At 49.8% G+C, this 14435-nt stretch overlaps 1 protein-coding gene across 1 annotated transcript in view; it reads right to left on the reverse strand.

Moving 5' to 3' along the window:
- The window catches only part of RFX4 (regulatory factor X4), a 101848-nt gene extending 87932 nt beyond the window's left edge, over window positions 1-13916 (reverse strand). Inside the window, exon 1 of the mRNA XM_009680018.2 lies at window positions 13250-13916. Coding sequence (XP_009678313.1) covers window positions 13250-13292 — 43 coding nt within the window. The 5' untranslated portion in view covers window positions 13293-13916. The remainder of the gene's footprint in view (window positions 1-13249) is intronic.
- Between the last annotated feature and the right edge of the window lie 519 nt (window positions 13917-14435).

Consider the following 14435-nt stretch of genomic DNA (forward strand, 5'->3'; position numbering starts at 1 on the left):
TTTGCCAGTCTGTGACACTAACCAGAGATCATTTCTATCATGAAGTTTTTCAGTGGAGTTGATGGGGTGATATCCTACCTTTCACTTTTTAGGAAAACCACCACCATGATGGAAGTGTCTTCTGTTGTCTGTCTCAGAATAAATGCTGAGGTCTGCATGATCTGTGGAGGCTTTTCTCTGTAGAGGTTATCTTGCTGCATGTGGTCCAAAACACCCCAGCAGCCCAGAAACCCTTTGCTCATTCTGTCTGTGCCGCACCAGCTCTGTGGACAGAGAACCGTAACCTCTAGAGCTGTTAATCTCGTCATATCTAAACACTCTGCCTGCTTTGACTGTCACATAGCCAGTATGCTGCAAACCTAGTCTCTAACTAGCTTACTAATTACCATTGTTGTACAAATTAAAGTAAAGCAAAAAATGAATCTCAGTAGATCTAATATTTTATCTGATGCTAATGGAACCTATGCCATATAACACTTGTGTCTTGGATCAATTGGTCGTATCAACTTGGAAGACAAGTCACTATTTTAAAATAGTTTCTTTAAGGCAAAAGTGACCAGCCGTTTTCTGCTCAGGAGCTAAAACTGAAGTCTGACCCTTAGATTGATAAAAGCCTGCTCTAGTACCTGCTGCACAAAACACTTGCTCTGAGTAGAAGCAGGGGGGCATGCTCTGCTTCTTCCATACGCCTTGCAGCACAGCGCGAAATCGCTGGTTGCATGTACTTCTTCCACCCGGGAAGTGTGCTGTTGCATGCACTGCTGGAGCTTTTAAAGAATCACATTGGTCGAAAGAAAGCAAACAAAAATCATATTTTCTCTGAAACCTCTATCCACTGTAAAACCAAGACCTGAGCAAGATCTCCTAGCCCAATCTCTGCATGGTGTTATCAACAATTGTACGCCTGTGACATGACAGGGCTTGGCAGCCCCTGGCTCCCATGGAGGGTGTTAAACTTACTGAAATCAACTAAAATCAAGCAGAACAAGCTATTATGGACAGCTAATCAAACACACAGGGATTTTCTAAGATTTAGGCTTTACTAGACGATGTAATCTCCCACCCTCAATGGGCAAATGAAAGGTTTGTTAGACCACATCAGGGCTATCTTCTAACCGCTATTCCCTCTGATTACGCCATCATATAGACACTCCTTGTTCACCAAACAGCTCTTCTTAGCTGCTAAGGTAGACCTGCCCCCATGCAGCCTGGTTTTGCTCCTCTCTGCCTTGTTCGGTGTCATCAGTTGGCAGGGCACATATCCTCCAGTCACTGAGCAAGTGCTGTCAGGAACATCTTCAAGCTCCCTAGGAAATCATGCCAGTGTCCTCCTTGGTTCTGCATAGCCATCTTCTGTTTTTCCAAGAGACCTGCTCCTCGGGGAGGACAGTGACACATGGCCTTGGTGCAGATGGTAGAGCTGTTATCATGGGAAGCTGCCAGATACCTTGGTGTTTTGTTTGCTAATCTAACTTTTTATTTTGCTTCCAACAGGGCAAAATGTCGGGTGCTCTTGTTGCAGTCATTTCTTTTGTTCTCAGTTCTTGGCATACAGTTCTCTTGGAAGCATTTCAGGGTTAATGGACATCGGTCCAGGCCACTTACTAGAGGTTGGCAGGAAGGCTTTTGTCCTTTTGCCTGGACTGATGATTCTGGTGAAGCATCGTGAGATTTGCCATGATATTGTAAGAATGCGAAGAATGATTCTCATGAATCTGCAGTAGCTCTTTTGTCTTGTTGAGCCAAGTCTTTGCTGCTAGTACTGATTTTTCCGCGAACCCATTTGATGAGATATATTAAAAGATTGGCATGCTATGTTTAAACTGCTATAACAAAAAGCATCATCGCTCATCATCTTTTAACTCATCTAAAATCCTTGGGCAGGAAACTGCAACTTGTCTTGTTACTCTATGTACTATGTAAAAGCTCAGCTAAATGTGATACACTGTAGAAGTATGCTGTGAACAACACAGAATAATCCCCATTAAAAAGCTGCATCCCACATGTAGCTCAAGCCCAATCAGGAATCTTAGAATACAAGATTCTTCTGCATATTGCTTCCGGCATTTAAAGCAACATCGAAGCTACGTCAGATAGGACTTCTCAAGTGCTATCTGTTCCCTTTTTTGTGATCACGTATCATATTTCCAACTCAGTACGCATGTTAATTGGGAGTAGCCTATTCCATCTCCCAGTCACACACAGATGCTATCAATCAGTTTATTTTGAACAGTAATTTTCACCAGCCCAGTAAGCAGCCACTGTTTTTGCCACATTAAGGCCATTCTTCGTATAACAGTGAGGAGAACCTCACTGGGTCCAATTTCAGTCCAGTGACATTGCCTCACTTTCCCCTATGATCATTCAAGCTAGTGGCCTAAGTGACACCAGAGTCTGACGAGTTCAGCTTTCCTAGATCACTTAACTTTGCATAGCTGGGCCATATAAAGCCAATCTTTTCATCAACAGGATGATCATACTTGTTATGTGTTTTCCAAGAACCAACTCTGCATCCAGCATGCCGTACCTTTATGTTCCCACAATATGATGTATCATAGATCTTCAGTCCGTCAGGGTCTGCTGCATGAAACTGTGGAAAAGTGATGAAACATCACTTTTCCTGATTTTTCTGCAATATTTCCTTCTAAGAAAATGTAAAAGTGCTCCTTCATTACTGCCAGTCCTATTCTCCCCCAGAATAAAGCCCAGAGTCTCTTGATGCACTTTTTTCACACTTTTCGTTGACTTTTTATGCTATACGATTAACGAGAGGCACACCAGAGAGCTCATAAGGGCAGACCCTTCACTTCTGTGTGCCTATCACAATGTCTCTTATGCTCCTGCACTATGGCAGGGGCCAGTCTCTGCTCAGGTTAAACATTCACCGGTGCCACTGTGGCCTCTCAGCTCACCAGTGTGCATGAGGAGACAGGGAGTCCTGAAATCCTTAATTCAGCTCTGCTTCACCAGCGCACAAGGCTAGAGTCATCTGGCTGAATGGGAAGCCTATGCCTCAACAGGAAACAGGATTTGCATCAAGAGCCCAAGAAACGCTTTCCTCACTGCCACAGGAGCTGATGAATCCAGTAGACAAGCCAACTGGGCACAGAAATGGTAGTGTGCATCAGTAAGACAGGCCCACAAAGATGATACAGCAAAAAGAGGTGAGACATGGGTCGGAGATGTGGGGCTTGAGGAGGGGAAAGAAGAGGCAAAAGGCTGATGGTTGGAAAGCAGATGGAAATGGAAAGGAAGGTGAAACAAAAGGGCAAATAACAGGCAGTAACTATAGAGAGATTTTAAAAAAATATGGAGAAAAGAGGACAAATCTGCAAGCAGTGGGATCATGCTAAATCTTCCTCATCAGAAACAGCTCCCAGTCAGAGAGACTGAGAGAATGAGAGAAAAAGACAGACAGAAGCATATACGCAAAGGAAACTCAGGTGTCAGGACGCAGCTGTAGCAGTAAGAAAGAAACCGATTCACTTGATTTAAGAGTAGTATGAATCAAAGGAAAGAGATACTATATTTACTGGAATAGTGGCCTTTTTTCCTCACGTTATGCACATCTATTCCAAATCGAGCAGTGACAAATTGCTCACTACTGTCAAAGGGTGCAGCCATTACATTACTCACAACCATTTTGTCATCAAATATGGCACAAACTAGACAGAAACAAATACGGAACACTCTTTTGGCTTTCAAAATGCACCCAGAGAACATCTGCACACGAAACTTAGCAGAGAGGGCACTAACAAAGCATCATAGTTTACTCCCATAAAGACAAGCACCTCACAGAACTAATCTGTATATGCCAATCAAGCATTTCATACTGCTAAGTATATGACATAAACGTGCTTCGGAGAAACTCTTCACCCACGCCTAATGTGCCTAGACTTACAGATTCATAAACCCTGTGTGACTTTGGTTCCTTCCGCACTGCCTCTTCCCTCCCCTTAGAAAGCAGTATGGAAGTAGACTAGTGCTTTTAAAACTATGAACCTGGTTTTTCTGAGAAGCCTCCAGTCTCCTCTGAACAATGTGCTAAGCAAACTCAGGGAGGGAACATGAGAAAAAAAAAGGAGTCTTCTTTCCTTCTTCTTCTTCTTCTTTTTTTTTTCCTTGCCTTAGACTCACCAAAACAAGAGTCTAGTATTGAATATTCAGCACTGAATACTAACTGCTCAATAGATGGTCTGTTTGCAGAGCTCAGAGTGGAAGTGACCCAGCAAGGAGGAGAGGTGAACATGCTGCTCCATCCATGTGATTAAAATGCTGTGTAAATGCAGTCCCCCCTCCTAGTTCTCTCCACCTCTTTTCAATGGAGGCCATTTGCTGCCCCTACCACAACTCATTTAAAAAAAATGTTTGCATTAGAGGGGCCCCTGCACATGTATTGTCCCTGTGACGCTGTATTTAGGAGAGGAATGTTAGCTCCAACTTTGGGAAACCTGTGCTGGACAGTCAACTAGCCCAGTGGGATCTATTATCACCACCGCACATGAGAAAAGAAAAACAGAGGGCCCAGTTTACAAAGGAGCCGAGCACCCTGCCGGGTCTCCCAGTTTGCAGACCTGCACAAGGCACGGAGTAAAGCTCACCTAGCAGCTGTCTTGTTCTGCAGCGGACCTCAGCAGGCTCTTTTAAGCTTCCCAAGCGAGTGTGCTACATATTGCTCAGCGAGCACCCGGGAGGCCCAGTTGGGTTACAGGCCAGCGGGCCGACAAAACATGCTATTTAGCAAACATGCCGTTTGAACACAGCTTCTCACAAGGCCGTATATTCCTCTCGGTATGAAAGTAGAGCCTGTTTCCACCCTAGACCCTGAGAAGACTCCCTTCCTGAAAGCAAGACGCACAGTGCAGACCTGTCGTACTGAGGGTGAGAACTGCTGCTTTGGCTCTCGTTTCACGTCTGTCCCCTGCGGGATCTCCGTCTCACACACACAGCGCCGCGCATGGCTTCTCTCCCGCTAACCCTGGTGTGCCAAGCAGGTTAGCCAACAAATCCCTGTCCCACTGCTCGGCCAGGTCTGGTGTGCGGGGACCTGGAGCCAAAGTGCTGTGCAGAGGGTGGGAAAGGCTCTCTCTGGCCGCAGCGTGAGCTGATGGACCCGGGCAACCCACGACATGAGCAGGCACAACCGTGTGCCTACGCTTGGGCCCTGACACTCAGCACTTGCGGAGTGGGCCTCCATTTCCACCTTTGTTTGCACCATATTTTCATGAAGTATCAGGTCACCGTCACCTCGGAGACCCACCGGGAATTTCTGTCTCCCCTTGTTGGGTTTTGTCACGAGTAGAGGGATGGGAGGGATTTTGTTTTCCACTGAGCATTGGAGATGGCCACAGCGGCCAGAGTATCTAGCAGGCTATCTACAGGGTATGTTGTAAAAGTTAATAGCATGAAATACTCATTTGCTTAATTAGGACATCCTGCCACATGTTCAGCGTTAAACTGAATGTCAGATCTGGAATGAGGTGGGAATCACACGAGTCAGACTGTTGAGAATTTTTTTTTTCTTTTCTTAGAAGAATAGGATTGGGTCTACTTCCTACAGCCATCTCGTAATTTTATTCAACAAATGACCTGTTTCTGCAAGAACCTAGAACATTAGCCAAACTCACAGACTTCCCTGCTCTTCTCCTCCAGCACACAGTAGCTTTTGGCCTTTTGCAGAAGACTGCCCATTTATTATAGGGTGCTGGGAAGTGTCATGGGTTATGGGGGAAGGATGTTCTGCGGGGCCTTTTGAATGAGGTATACGTTGCCAGCGCCATGGGGTCCGGACACCATCACACGGGTGGTTCCTCCTAACGCAGGATGCCGAGCTGGTAGGATCTCACCAGTACATCGCACTCTCCCTCTGCACACTGCCTTTCCTCGGCTGAAGCAGCTTACTTTCATCCCCGGTAGGAACAAGGTTGTTTTAGCACTTCTGAAATAGTATAGCAAGTAATAGGATTCTACAAATCTAGTTAATCCTTCTACCACTGCATTTAGCGGTATCAATATTTACCCCTAGACTTGGCTTTTTTCACTGCGTTTTAATTCTCGTTGCCACTGCGTTTCTGTTTTGTTATTGCTTTACAAGTTTAGCACAAGCTAGATCTGAGTTTACAGGTGCATACAAGAAGAGAAAGCTTATGCCTGTTACAGAGAAAATGATCATTACAGTGTTCGGTTGACATAGGAGACTCATTTGCAAACTGACAGGCATGTAAGTCATTTTTCAGACCAAAATTTCTACTCAGCTTAATGTGGGTGTTTATAAGGCTTGCCCCAAGCCTTGCCAAACCAACAAAAATGGCTGTATTGAAGAAAATAGGATAAAGAAAATCTGTTAGTATTACCCTAACCAGTGAACATTTAAAAAACAGGAAAGTACAAGTGAACAACAACAAATCCTTTTGTGTCTAGTGACAGTCCTCTAAAAACAGCAGTAACTTATAACACTCTAAACTCGCAGTCCTTATTCGCAGGCAGATCTCCTTTTTCTGCATATAACCTCAGCAAGTGAATCAAAATCCCTAGGGAAGAGGATGTTGTGTTTCCGAAATGTTTGAACCGTAGGGTTCATGAGCACCCGAAGCTCCAACGGGAATTTTACCAGAACGGTGCCCACAGAATTAGACCACCAAAAACCGAGAAAAACTACAAAATCCAGGTTACGTCCCCAGCTTGCTGCTCTGGAATGAATGCCTCCAATTCGCAGCGCTCCGTGTTTCAGAGAATTGCTCATTCCGGGAACGTTCTAGCTATCTAAAATGTATTGTTCTCCATTACCGTAATATTTAGGATCCCATGCAAAAAATGCTCAGGATAAGCTGCTAATTAATTGCGAGCCCATCATTCATAGCTGTGAATTGACTGCTTGGTTCCTGTAACAAATTCCGTTTTAGAGAAATTAAGTTCACTTTCCAATAACAAAAAACAAAGTGCTTCGCTGTAGTGGAAGTGAAGGAAATGAGACAGCGCAGAGCCCCGCATTTCAGTTTCGAGGCAATTTAAGCTGCAAATGAGCTTTTTCTTCGTTACTGGAGGCAGTAGGAGCCAAGGCTCTGTTTAACCCTCTCCCCTTTTCCTGAGTTCAAGTTTATCAGAAAGGGGAGAATGGGCCAAAAATACTTCTCCCAGCCAGTTATTTATATTCAGAGACGGGAACTGCGGCTCTTGCAGTAATCTAGACGCGCTCTGTCCTGACTTGAAAGCGTTTCACCACATTTCACCGTAACGCTGGGCTAGTGTTTTATATCTAATAAACTGCTCTTGCTGCACATCTCTTGGGGGAAAATAAACGCGAATAAAAACAAGGCAGGACTGCCAGTTGTGCATGACAAACAGAGGCAATTAAGTTATAACACGTTCACAACCATTAAGGGAGATCATTCTGAGCTAACCCTATACACCTGCTCTTTTTGAGACACACACACACACACACACACACACACACACACACACACACACAGATTTCAACAGGTGTTTCCCTTGTGGAACAGAAATTGCAGGATCAGGACCCTTCTCTAACAGCAAATTATATCACAGTTTTACACCTGCGCAGAAACTCTCCGACACATAGATATGACTCTACAGGAACGGAAAGATACGGGTAAACACATTTTTAATACAGATATATTTAAAAAAAAAAAACCCACTACAAAGGCCTCCATTGGCTTAATTGTCGCCGCATACTCTTCCTTCCTACTCCTGCTATCTATAGGATCGCTCAGCCAGCAAACATCCTTTATGCTATCCATCTTCCTAACCAGAATGTTAGCAAGCAAATTCCCTCGGCCGCCGGGGTGCTGGGCTCCAGCAGGGTCAGAGCTGATGGGGTATTCATTTTCCGACACAATGAAACAAATAGAAAATCCAGCACAGATGCAGGGAAACAGACAAGCGGGCGAACGCCAAAAATTCACCAACTTCAGCGCGCGTGGAATTGTGAGCTAATTATTTGGACTCTAATGTCACATTCCCAAAGGATGACCTTATATTTGTATTAGTTACATGACAGCCCACCGCTGCTCTAAAGGCATTGTTACAAACCACCAAGCCCGCGTTGTATTTAAGGCCACCTCTTTTTTAAAAAAAGTCTTCATCTGAAGAGGTGCTAATGTTTGGTCACCACACGGACGGACTTCAGCGATCCCAGCACTTCATCTTTATTTTGCTAGGGCAGAACCCTACCTATGGAAATAGTGTCTGAGGCGATGCACACCCGAATGGCGGTTCTAACTTTTAAAACACTTGCAAATTAAGCAAACAAAAGGCAAAGGCACCCGTTCTGAGATGCTGCAGATCTGATGAACACGCTAACCTTTGCCTAATATGCTCCCTGCACTGGCAGCTGAAAACAAACCTAATTTTCTAAAATCAGGCAGGCCAGTGACAGCGACGGAACCACGGAGCTGTAGCCCAGGGTACTGCAACAGTCACTTTGTGTGGGACGGCTCGGACTTCCCATCACAAGTGTCTCAGCACCAGACGGTCTCCTTTTGTAACTTTCAGAAGTGCTCAGCGCATCTTTTGCTTGGTATAGGTTTAATACAGTAAAGGGGTGACTGCGGTAGACCAGCTGAGGCCACAGGGCGCTTTACGGTCTCACAGACAAAAGTTTGCTGCGGCTGAATCTGGGACCTCTTCTTTAATGAGTGTTTTACTCAGATAAAATCTTGAGGATTAAAAATGTAACTTAAAGAAATGTAACTAAAATGCAACTTAAAGAAATAACATAATCTCCTATAGCTGTCTAGCTATTCATATGCAAAATCTTGTTTTGGTTCTTTTTCCTTTTCATGCATTTAAGGACCTTTTCTTAACTGTAGGTAAATAACAGATTGCAGAGCAGTAAAAACTACCACAACACCCCTCCTCCCCAAGTATTTTGGAATTAATTCAATAGCAGACAAATAAATCACAAAATCCTTCTCTTCTCCGAGTCAAACTTAGCAAACGAACTCCTTAGCTCAAGTTAATTCTGGCTAACTTACAAACCTCTGAAAAATCCCCGAGGATTTTACCAATGTCTAAATAAACCCTCAGGAATAAAGACCTGATTCAGTGCTAGGACCTGCTTTTAGACCCCAGTTCTGTTCCTGCTGAAGACAGAGTGAGCACCGACTGCCAAGGATTGGGCCCGAGTGCGTGATCATTGCCCGCAGCAACTCCACAGCAAGCGGGAAAGAAAACATTTTGGGTTTTTTTTTTGTTATTGTTGTTTCATTTCTTTCATGTGTGAAATTTCATTTGAAATCACAGAAGTCAGATAGCAAGGTTCAACTGTATAAAGAACCAGTGGTATTTCCTTTACACGACCATGCCACATCAAATTTAGGATTCAAGAGGATCACGGGATCATCTTAACTGCTCAGCAGGTAAGAACCTTTATAAACACAAACACTGGAACCATAAATCACATTTTCACTTGAGCGTGAGCTAGGAGGAATAGGGAACAGCAACATCCTCTTCATCTGTTGGTAATCTGTGTTACCATAAGCGAAGCAAACGGTTTTCAGCAACAAACTAAACCACTCCTTCCAATTGAAAAACCCAGACCTAAGATCGCACGCCTCAGCACTATACAAATGTTCTGAAATGCCACAACTGCTTTACCAACTAGCATTCCAGTATTTATTATCACTATTGGCAAATTCATTAATTGAACCAGGAGATGAAAGCCATTAATTCCCTTCAGTCTGTGCTTATGTGCTAGATCCTTTATAAATGGCAAGCGTATAAAAAAGGTCATCTGCTACGGCAGCAACACCCAAGTATCGGTAAGAGCACAGCCCAAAATCAGAGCGGCAGCGCTACGCGTTCATGTCAGGCCGCGGAACCGCTTGTCATGGTCCACGTAAACTGCTTTAAGGGCCTAATCCAAACGTCCTTGACGGCACAGAAAGGCTTTCTGACGATTTTAATGGGTTTTGGATCAGCTCCTAAGTCTCAGCTTCACGTCCCAAGGACCTCACCCACCTAGCACTTGGAAACCAGCGGCGTTTTTGGCCGGCTCCAAAACGGAAAGCAGGAGGGCTACTTAACCGAGCCTTGCCGGAGAAGTTGCACGCCGACAAAGTGCCTCCTTTCCCCGCAGCGCTGCGGCGGGACCTGCCCGGGGCTGTCGCGGCTGTCAGGCACCCCACGGTGCCCCGCAGCCCCGGCCGGGCCCCCGGCGGCAGCCCCGGGCCGGGGGGCGCCGCGGAGCGCAGCGGCCCCTTTGCCCTCTCTCCCCCGACCCCGGCCCGCCCCGGCAGCGCCTTGCACTCACCGTGGCGATGTCACTAGGGGGGGCTGCGGCTATGGAAAGCTGTTTTTAAGGCGTGAGATCTCCTGCAAACTTCCCCCCCCCCAACACACCCCCCCCCCCCGCCTCTGCCGCCCTCCGGGGCTGCCTGGGTGCTGCCCGCGGTGGGCCCCGGCGGGGAGGAGAGGAGGGCGCGGGGAGTGGGGGCAGCCCACGGGCGCGGAGGTGAGCGGGGCCCGCTCCTGGGAGACTTCCTTCCCCCCCCCCCCCCCGCGGCCGAGACCCCCGCGCTGCCCTTGCCCGGCCGGAGCGAGGCCTTTGCGCGCTTACAGCGCAGGGCCGGGGGGGTCCGGGGAGGGGGGGGTCCCGGCCGCGGCTGCCACCCGCCGCCGCTCCTGCTGCCCCCGGCCCGGCCGCGCTGGAAAAGGCGGCCGGGAAAAAAACTGCCGGGAAAAGCCGCGCCGGGAAAGCCCTGCCGCCGCCGGGGCACGGCGAGAGCTGAGCCGGGCGCTGCGCAGCGGGGCCGCCCGGCCCGGCCCGGCCAAGGCGCTGCGGCGGGCACCGGGCGCCTGTTGCGTTTGCCCGCAGCGCTTTCACACCGCCCTGAAACCCACTCTTCGCCGGGCGAGGCTGCAGGTTTCGTTACAAGAGGAACTTCCCCCCCCCTTCCTTTTTTTTTTTTTTTTTCCTTCCACGTTCCCAGATACCCAGGGATCGATTTAGCGTGGTGACAGCCCCTCCAGGTCACTCCCCATCGGCTCTTTCGGCTAGCTGAACATTAGCCTAAACTAAGGTGAAAGCGCACGAGACTGCTGTGTAAAGGTAAATAAACCGAATTATGCCCGTGCCCTTAAAATTAGAGCCGTAGGTGATTTTTGTTTTTTATCCCGCTGCTTTAGGGAAAAAAAAATTGTTAAGGAGAAATTAAAACATGACCGATTTTTTTCCTTCAATGAAGCCATATTTCTCCACAATGCATAAGGATCTTTACATAACAACTGAAACTCAGGAGAAAAGCTAATTGGATTAAGTCCTCTGAAAGGGAGGTTAAGGTGTCTGAATGAGACAACTGCAAAGCTCCACTTTTCTTGCCATCTGTTTAGCAAGACTAAAGTGTTTTCTGATTAATATTATCTTAATCAATCATGTTGCCATTTATTATAACCATACTGAATTCAAGGAACGAGTAGTGCGGAGGCTCTGCCTGAGCATGGACTATTGTGAACTCACGGCTAGAAAAATCTGGGAGATTTTTAGTTTTGGGTTTTTTTGGTTTTTGTTTGTTTGTTTTTTGCCATTTACTCCCGAGAACGAGAAATTACCAAGCGGTGCCCGTAACTCGGTCCCGGCAGCGCTCGGGGAAAGAAAGGCAACTGCATTCCGCACCCTAGGAACTCGTGCGCACGCTGTGACCCGAACACAACGATTCCTTCCCCGCCGAGCGCTTCCTCCCCGCAACAAACCCTCCGGTTTTGTCCCGGGGCCCTGCCGGTAAATATGGCCCAAAACAGACTCGATTCGCCGCCGCGAGGGGCCGAGAGCGGCTGTCGCGCTTCGCCCTCCGCGCCGGGACCGCGGCAGGCGCAGCGCGGTCCCGGCGCGGCCGCAGCCTTTTTTTTTTTTTTTTGCTTTTTTAAAATCCGTGTTTAAATTAAAAAAAAATAATAATAATGCTCGGGGGGGGGTGCCCTTCAGGCTCGCCGTGAGCGGGGCCAAGCGCCCCGTCGCCGGCCCGTCGCCGCCCGGCTGCACCGGCCCGGCCACCTCGGAGCCCCCGGCGAGCCGCGACGGAGCTGCGGGCGCCCCGAGGGGGCGGCGGGCCGCGGCCGTCGGGGAGGCGCGGGGCAGCCCGATGCCGATGCCCATCCCGGCTGCCGGAGGGGACGGCGCGGGTCCGGCGGTGCCGCAGGTGCCGGGGGAGCGGTCCGCCGGGGCTGCGCCCCGACCTGCGCGCCTGCCTGCTTCGGAAACGCCCGGGCGGGGAAGCGAGGAGGGAGGGTTTACGTTTCCCTGTGCTAATAACATAAAATGAAATGGCAGAGGTCGTTGCCTGCCCTGCGCTGCAGCCGGGCGTGCGGGGGTCCGCGCGGAGGACGGAGGGCAGCGATTACGGCTGGTGGCAAGCCGGGCCGTGGGGAGGGGGAAGCGCAGGCACCACGGGCGTTAAGAGGAGGGAACTGGGGGGAAGCGGGAGTGAAGGGGCCGCGGTTTCGCGAGGCTCCCGGCTGACAGCCGCTGTGGGGAGACCTAGGCCCGGGCCCTGCCGTCGGCGGAGACCCCAGCGCGGGGAGCCGGGCCGGGGGCAGAGGCGGCCGTCGAGGCGGGCGGCCCCTCCTCTGCGCCCCTCTCCTCGCCTCCCGCCTGGGCTGCTCTCCGCTTGCAGCACCGCTGCTGGGGGTTGCCGCCGCGTTTCTCCCGTCCGGGCACGGGACCGTCTACACCATCGTTTGCGGGGGTGGGGGGGCGACACAAGAGGCGCTGCCGGCGAGGGGAGACCCACCCTGCGCTTCTCTTCCCCAAACTTCCTCCCCTCCAAAGCTGCTAGCCCCGGCTCTGCCTGTGGGACAAGTCAGCCTCCGTCCTGGGCTCGAACTAACCAACCATCTTCCTCAATAAACCTTGCTTTCTCGCCCCTCTGAAAGGCTCCGCTCAAATCTAAGCGAGCGCCTAAAATTAGAAGCAGAGAGGAAATTAGTTTGCCGGTCGGCAGCCTATGGAGAAAAAACAAAATCAAGAAAAAAACCCTCTTCTCCCTCGCATCTGCAAGTGCAATCTCAGGGCTCCGGCCCAGGAGCAGCCCCCCTCCGGCCACTTCTTCTCCCCCCCCCCCCCCCCCACGCACCCTGCTCTCCTCGCACACGCCTGTGCTCATTTGCCTACGAGCCTGCTAACTTACTGCGCTCCCAGAGCCGCAGCCCGTATTTCCTCCCGTCATCACTGTCAAGTTGAAAAGTCTTCCCTGGGTCTGCGAGAGGAGCCCGCTGCCTCCAGGAGGGAACTTACCTGTGGAGTCCATATCAGGTTCCTCCAGTAACCCACAATGCATGCTCTTCCCATGGACAGGACGGGAGCCCCAAGGTCCCGGGGTTTGGAGAGCCCCTATCTCAAAGATGCACACAGAGGAAGGAGCGGGGGGGAGAGAGGGAGAAGGGTGGCGGTGAGGGGGTGGGGAGGAAGGTCGGAGAGAGATAGTGGGGGAGCGAGCGCGCCCGGGAGAGAGGGACACTCAGTAATCCAGCAGGGCAAAGCCAGACCCGTCAAAATGTTTGCGGATGTTTCATGGGAAAAAGCATCATTTTATAGAAGCCCTGATGGGAGAAATGTCATTGATAGGCCAGCCAGCCTGATGAATGGCTGCTACTCAGATGGGGATGTGGCAAGGCTCAATGTGAAGCCCATTGTGATGCTGTTTTGAATAAGAAAAGCTTTCCTCCAAAAAGGGGGGCCTTAGATCTACGCAATCCCAACACTTCGACTTCCCTCTTCTATTAGAGCATTAGAAACGTTTTTCTTATTTAAAGTTCCAGCGGCCTTTCCACTCCTCCCTTCGCTCCCCCAGCCCCCACCCAAAGTCTTTGGCTCATTACAGTCTGAGATCAAAATTGGCTTAGATCTTCAAACAGGCACTAGGTTTGGGGTTGTGCTCTTTGGGGCTATTCGGTGCGTGTGTGCAGCTCCACACAGCTCCCCTCCTCCTCCCGGTGGGCTCTGGGTTGGGATCCTTCGCGGGCACATGGCGTTTGAAGTTGCACAGCTTCCCAAATATCTTGTAAGCTTAGTTTATTGGGGGAAAGGGCGATGTGTGTGGGTAGGGAAGGGAGGGAGGGGGGAGAGGGAGAAGTTGCCAGTGTGTCGCCGAGCGGCGCTGATGTCGGAGACGGGCGGCAGAGACTGCCCTGTGTTTCCCTGCTCCCTGGGGCGCTGAGCCGTGCCTCGCCGGGCTAAGGCAGGCTGGGGGCATGCCCTACCGCCGGCCTGGCTGCCAAAGAAAAGCGGCTGGCTCGGAAAGCTTTACACGGGACCGCGGAGAAAGTCCGGGGGGCGGGCCGGGGCGGGGGGGGGGAGCTGATTGCCATGAGAAATGAAGAGCCAAACGTGTGTATTTTCAAACTAACGCTCCCTTCCAGCTTTAGACGAAGGATGCGAGGATCCCTTTCGGAGTTAGCACATTGCGGGGGGAGAGGGGGGC

Source organism: Struthio camelus, chromosome 1 (assembly GCF_040807025.1).
Source record: "Struthio camelus isolate bStrCam1 chromosome 1, bStrCam1.hap1, whole genome shotgun sequence".
NCBI lineage: Eukaryota > Metazoa > Chordata > Aves > Struthioniformes > Struthionidae > Struthio > Struthio camelus.